The 6,480-nt window shown below is 52.3% G+C and overlaps 2 protein-coding genes across 2 annotated transcripts in view; one reads left to right on the top strand and one right to left on the bottom strand.

Annotated features, from left to right (window-relative positions):
• CLK2 (CDC like kinase 2) overlaps positions 1 to 2,931 on the bottom strand; it is a 9,362-nt gene extending 6,431 nt beyond the window's left edge. Inside the window, 3 exon segments of the mRNA XM_007457941.1 lie at positions 1 to 122; positions 872 to 1,041; positions 2,648 to 2,931. The exon segment at positions 1 to 122 is cut by the window's left edge and continues 9 nt beyond it. Of these exon segments, the coding sequence (XP_007458003.1) occupies positions 1 to 122; positions 872 to 1,041 (292 nt within the window). The 5' untranslated portion in view covers positions 2,648 to 2,931.
• Positions 2,932 to 5,754: 2,823 nt separating this feature from the next.
• Positions 5,755 to 6,480, top strand: part of HCN3 (hyperpolarization activated cyclic nucleotide gated potassium channel 3) — an 8,902-nt gene continuing 8,176 nt past the window's right edge. Inside the window, exon 1 of the mRNA XM_007457940.1 lies at positions 5,755 to 6,045. Coding sequence (XP_007458002.1) covers positions 5,756 to 6,045 — 290 coding nt within the window. The 5' untranslated portion in view covers position 5,755. The remainder of the gene's footprint in view (positions 6,046 to 6,480) is intronic.

Genomic DNA, 6,480 nt, shown 5'->3' with positions numbered 1-6,480 from the left:
AATGCCGGTAGTCTGTGTCATAGTAGGCTTCTCCCCGATCCCGGCTGTAGTCGTTGCGCCTGTAGCTGCCACAGTATCGCCGGTCATATGCCCTCCGGTCGGATGAACGATCATCATAGCTGCTGTTGGACAACAAACACCCATTAAGTGCATCTGTTCAGGCCACATTCCTTGTCATACCATGTAACAAGGTCCTCCCTCACCGAGGACAAGGAGTATCGCTAGAAAAGTTGCTCTCACACACTCAAGTCTCCCTGTGAGGACCAAGGCCCAGGGCAGTGAAGTAACTAAGCACAGAGGAAGATGCCCACACCTGCACATCACCAAAACCTCTGAAAACATCAGCAGAACAACTCCCCCTGAGGGCCTCCTCCTCCCCTCCAGTGATGCAATGGAATAAAGAGCCATTTCTTTTTTGAGCTATTCCTGATTGATAGCCAGCTTTGCTCCAAACTATCCCTAACCCATCCCTCCCACTGAACATGCTGCTAAGTTATTAAAACTATGGAGACCTAACTTTACCTTGTCTATTAGCTCATTAGTTACCTCTAGTCCCTAGTCCTTTGCACTTGCTTTCCCTTTGTCTGGGACACTTCTCTCGTCTTTCAGACAAGCTTAGATGTCACATTCTCTGGGATGTTTTCCTTGAACTACACATCTTGCCAACCAAACCTGTTGGATGCTTCCTCAGCCCCTTACTATATACTTCCTCTACAATAAGACTCTTAACACCACAGTGTAAATGGGTTATTTTGTTATCCGTTTTGAGCATCACCTTCCACCAGCTACTTAGCTTGAAACCAATAAATCTTTGTTGAATAAATGAATAAGTGAGTGGGTCAAGTGTGAGGTTCTCCTCCTGAAGCCTCACCTCCGGGAACGGACATGGTAGCTGTCTTCTCGTCGGCGCCGCCGTGTCCGGTCACTGCTGCTTGACCAGGAACGGCTTCTTCGTCTCTTATGCTTTCGGCTCCGATAGTGCTCGTGGTAACTCCCCCGGCTGCCTCTCTCTGAAGAGTGGTACCTTCGAGGATGAGGCATCTGGAAGGGAAGGAAAAGTAGCAATAGTGAGGCGAGCTCTGAGTTTTCAGAAGTCCCCTCCAAGGACTGGCTGCTCCAGAGATGCTAAGCTGCTTTCTGCTCTTCAATTTCTACTTTTTTTTTTAAACCATTCACAACTTCCTCAGTCTTCCTCTGTGCTTACAATTCCTCCTTAATGGAGTATATATATTCACCTACTAACTCTAGCTAAAAACTTTAGGAATCTTCACCCCCACTCAGCTCATTGCTCTATTCTGATTTTCCTCAAACATGCCTTCATGAAGACATTCAGGTCTGGGCCACAGCTCATTACAGTTGAGACTGTGTAACTGAAGACTGCAACAGTTCATCATTGGCTGGTATCTAGGTTAGATCTGTGCCACGCTAAGTTCCTCATAACTCAACAAAATAATGCTTTACTACAGACTATTATCACAAATGTTTTACAATCATTAAAAGTATATCTTATCTCCCCAAATAGGCCATCTATGTCCTGAAGGCAGGAATCCAGTTTCCAGGTTTCTACATATAGTTGTATAAACCAAATATAAGCAAGTTACAGGGATCTGGATCTGGCCCCTTGAACTATCTTAATCATTTCTCACATCACTGGCCAAATCCCCCTTGAGTGGTTTTAAATACATGTGGCTCCAAGCTGCAGTCAGCTTCCCATCCAGCCCCTCCCCTTTTGTGCTTACTAAGTACAGAATAACTGGTTTTTAATTAATATCAGCACCAGTTGGCTAAAAGCTGGCCACCTTCTGGTTATTGGAATTGGAATGGCATGGTGCATAAATCCTTTTTTTCCTTGAAGGAAAGAATCAGAGGGTAATCACTGTCACAATCCAGGAAGATGAGAAGAGGAGGGCAGAAAGCAGTTAAATAGGCCCAGGGACAGAAGTCTTGTTAGGTGGGGTAGGATTAGGCGTGGAAAAGGCATGACTCCAACATCTGGCTCCCATTCTGAGCTACTTCTCAAATTGAGGAGGGTGGCATTTGATTCATTCCTGGCCTAACAGGGCTTGTAGGAAACCAAGAAGATGCAAGCACAAGACTCTCCCAGGTAATCCAACCTTGCTTAGCACAACCACACAAATGTCATCTCACCATATACAAACTGCCACCAAAGTCCCTCACAGGCTGTCCTTCTCCACATTCCCCCAAGGATCTCCAGCCTGCAACCTTTCTCAACTTGTGCATCTTTTTTTTCTCTTTCTCACTCAGAAAATCCAGAAATAACTCCTAGTGTAAAACTCTTTCCATATCCTCCAAGTGACACAGTGGTGTCTTTCCCCTCTCAGGCTTTGGTCCAACTTTGATAGTCTGCTCTTTCTCATCTCTGGAACCACTCCTATCCGTACTCCATCACCCCTTCTCCTACTTTGATCCCTCCCAACTTCCCCACCTGTCTTCCAGAATACATCTAGGGCAGGTCGACCTTCCATCTCATCTCCCTACTCCTCACCTCTGCCACTTTCCAGTTCTCAGCCCTCCCCCTCTCCTAATTTCGCCCAGACCCCTTGCCCCCAATCCAATCTTGTTCCCGCCCGCCCTGCGGTCGCCATCTTTCCGCGCGGCCCCGCGGCCCGCCAGCCCGCGCGCTCACCGTTCTGGCGGCGAGGCCCGTGCGCTTGTCCCACAGGAAGTCCGTGATGGCGGCGGCACTGAGGCCGGAGTCCCGGCACCCCCGCGGCGACGAAGTGCGGCTCCACCCCCCTAACCCAAGACCCTGGGACCTCCCGCCTAGTTCCCGGGCTCCGCTCCAGTCCCGCCCGCCCCGGCTCCGTCCCCGCCCCCAGGATCCGCTTGGCGCCGCTCGCACCGCCCCCGCCCGGGGCCCGATCCCAGCTCGGTCTCCGGCTCTGGCCTCTCCGATCCGCCGCCGCCACCGCGAGCGAGCACGTACGCACGCACGCACGTCCTGCGTCGCTTCCCAGCTACCCCTGGGCTCCGCCCCCAGGACCGCGCACGCCAGCGCGTCCTCGCGTAGCTCGCGGCAGTCCGCCCGTGAGAGCGGAGGTGGTAGGGTGGAAGTTCGTGGGGGCAGGGAGAGAGTTGTCGGGAATTACCAGGCCCGCGCCCCCCGCCCCCCTCAGCCCCTCGTGTCCTTCCGTATCCTTCCTCGATCTTTTACCTATTCCATGAGACTCCTGTGGCTTGTTTTGTTAGGTTTGGAGGTTGAAAAGAAAGGGTTGTGGTTTACGGAATGTCGCCGGTCTGCAAATCTTTTGAGACTTGGTGGTGAGGTGTGATTCTCAAGCATAGCCTGTGAAAGTTCATTTCTTAAAACAGTTCGGCAACCTAACCACAGCAAAGAATGGCACCCACCTTTCCTCCTGAGCAAAAGCTACGCACGTTTCGGGGTGGGTGGGGGAGCGGGGTATGGCCTTGGAGGAAAGGTTTGAGAAATGGAGGGGTGGAGAATCAGGTGCCAAAGAAAGGGAAAGTTTTTGAGAACTTTATGTTACGTACTTACACATGATATATGAGAAGTGTAAATTTACTGAATTAAAAAAAAGGAAAGTGAAGGAGACCTTGAGACAAACTGGGCAGAGTTAGAGACGCTACAAAAGGAATTGAGAAATAATAAGGGAAATGAAAAAAATAACCTGAGGATAACTATATTCAAGTAAAATATCTGAGGGAAGCCAGGATGGTGGATAATCAGATGGAGCTTACATCAGTTGGCCAGAAATGGTTTAGGAAGTTTCCTAAAATAGAAGAGGAAGAATAATTAAGGGGTGAAGAGGGCAGTGTAGTTCACTTGCTCTTCCATGAACACTTCCCTTATTCATTCAACAAGCATTTACTAAGTGTTCACTATGTGTCCAGCATTGTGGCAGGCATAAGGCTTTTGTTCTTCACAGCTTCACAGTCTAACGCAGGGGTCCCCAACCCTCGGGGCCATGGACCTGTCCTGTCAGTGGCCTGTTAGAAACCAGGCCACACGGCAGGAGGTGAGCGGCAGGCGGGGAGCAAGCAAAGCTTCATCTGCCACTCCCCATCACTCCCAGTCGCTCTACTGCCTAAACCATCCCCCCATCGCTCGCATTACCACCTGAACCATCCCCCACCCCACCCCCCATCCGTGGAAAAATTGTCTTCTAAGAAACCAGTCCCTGGTGCCATAAGGTTGGGGACCGATGGTCTAATGGAAGAGAAAGACCTGTAAACAAATATTGGCAGCTGTGTGACAAGAGCTGTTATAAACAGCGGTGCCCTGGTCACTAAGAAAGCTGTAGACTAGACCCTAGCTTGGGAAAGTAGAGTTATAAATTTGTTTCTATTTAGGTTTCCTAGAGGAGATGACATCTGAACCAACTGTTGGAAAGTGAATTGGAGGAGAAGGATAGCAGGCAGAGAATATATTTGCAAAGGTCTGGAGACAAAGCAGAACAAAACATCTAAACAGAATTGGACTCCTGGCTTTCAAGAGAGGGACTATCACAATAAAGGTTGTTGAAACTAGGTCCAAATTTTGCAGGGCCTTGTATGTCATTCTAAGGAATTTAACTGTAATCCTATAGAAGATGGGGAAGTTTGAAGGACATTAAGCAAGTGATATAGCTACATTTGGATTTAGGAAGGTAACTCTGGCAGACTGTGGAAAAATAATTGGCCTGAGAGAGTTCAGAGACCCGTTTAGAGGCGTCTGAAATAATCTAGGTGAAAAAATTCTGAGGGCTTTAAATAAGGCAGTGACAATAAGAAGTGGAGATGAGGGGAAGAATTTGAGATATTTAATAACTTTCAGGGAATTCCCTGGTGATCCAGTGGTTAGGACTCTACACTTTCACTGCCGAGGGCCCAGGTTTCAATTCAGTCCCTGGTCGGGGACCTAAGATCCCGCAAGCCGCGCAGCACAGCCAAAAAAATCCCCAAAATAGCCCTTTACATCACATAGCACTGTAATTTACCTGTCTCATCTGCGGGCATAGAGGAGCACTGGCTTTATGGATAGGACTTTGTGTTCATCCTTGTATCCTCAGCGTCCACTCAGTAACTGGCAGAATTGCTTTTGGTGAGGGCTGGCAGATGAGTTCGGAAATGAAATACGAGGGGGAGCAGTATGGAGGAGGTCAGAAGAAAGGAGTATGCCTAGGAGAGTGCTGAGAGAAAAAAGTGAAACGCAGGAAGTCCATAAGCGAGAGTGGGTAAGAAGAATCCTACAAGCTATTCCCCATCTCTTCCACTGGTTCCCAATTCTTCGCCCTCCCGAGCCTCCTGAGCTACAACCAGCATCCGGTTTACCCGCCACTCGCAGGCGGCTCCGCCTCCCTGGCACTCAGTGGATAAAAGCCCTTCAACTCTAGACCATGCCCTCTCCGTGGCACTGGCTTCGTTTCCCCTCCTTCTCTTCCTATACTTGGAGGGCCGCCCCCATTGGCTAAGCCACGCCCACCTGGGGGTCCCTCGGGTTACAGGTTACATTGGTCCCGCCCCCTCCCGGGATGGCTCTCGGTCCGCCCCGCCTCCGCCCGCCCTGCCCAGCCTTCGCTCGGCTTTCGCCAGGGGGCGCATCGCAACCCGCCCGCCGCCCGCGGGAGAGTCTGTCGCACACACCCCCTCCTCTCCGCGCGCCGGCGGTTCCCAGCCGACTACGCCTCCGCTCCGAGTCAGCCGGGCTGCGCCCGCTCCGACTCCGGGGGGGGTCGGGGGTCCCGAATGGCCGCGGCAGGGTCTAGGAGGCCAAACGTGTAAGCTAACGGGCGTCATGGAGGCGGAGCAGAGGCCGACGACTACGGCCAGCGATGGGGCGACCCCTGGGCTGGAGAGGGCGCCTCCTGCTGCCCCGGCGTCTACAACCACGGCCTCGGATCCGATCCCTGGGTCCAGGCCCGGGACCGGGCCCGAGCCCAAGAGGAGGCAGCTCGGGACGCTGCTCCAGCCCACGGTCAACAAGTTCTCCCTTCGCGTGTTCGGCAGCCACAAAGCAGTGGAAATCGAGCAGGAGCGGGTCAAGTCAGCGGGGGCCTGGATCATCCACCCCTACAGCGACTTCCGGTACTGGGGGTCCGGCAGGGAGGGCGGGGGACACAGATCCCACCCTCACGGGCCGCGACAGGGGGGCCGGGCCTGCCCCACCCTCCACGGACACTTCATTTCCGGCCCAGGGGTCCCCTGTTGGGCCGACAGAGTCACTTCCCCCAACCTAGCCCGAGAATTCTTGGGTGAAGGATCACCAGCCGGAGGTCCTTGGTGACTTTTCATGCTGGGGGCGCCGGAAGGGACAAGCGGACAACAGAGACCTGGATTTCCCATTTCAGGAACCCGATACCCTACCTGCACCACAGGGAATATTGGAATTAGGGACTGCTCTCTCCTCCTGTCCTGCTTGCTGGGGATCTGGGGAATTTTGTCATGTTCCGAGGCTCTGGGTCAGCCTGAGGGAGAAACCAAGCCCCGCTATTTCCCACTGTCCCCATTCCCACCCCCAGC

The sequence above is a fragment of the Lipotes vexillifer genome, unplaced genomic scaffold (assembly GCF_000442215.2).
Source record: "Lipotes vexillifer unplaced genomic scaffold, Lipotes_vexillifer_v1.1 scaffold238, whole genome shotgun sequence".
NCBI lineage: Eukaryota > Metazoa > Chordata > Mammalia > Artiodactyla > Lipotidae > Lipotes > Lipotes vexillifer.
This window is presented reverse-complemented; position numbering and strand designations above follow the sequence as displayed.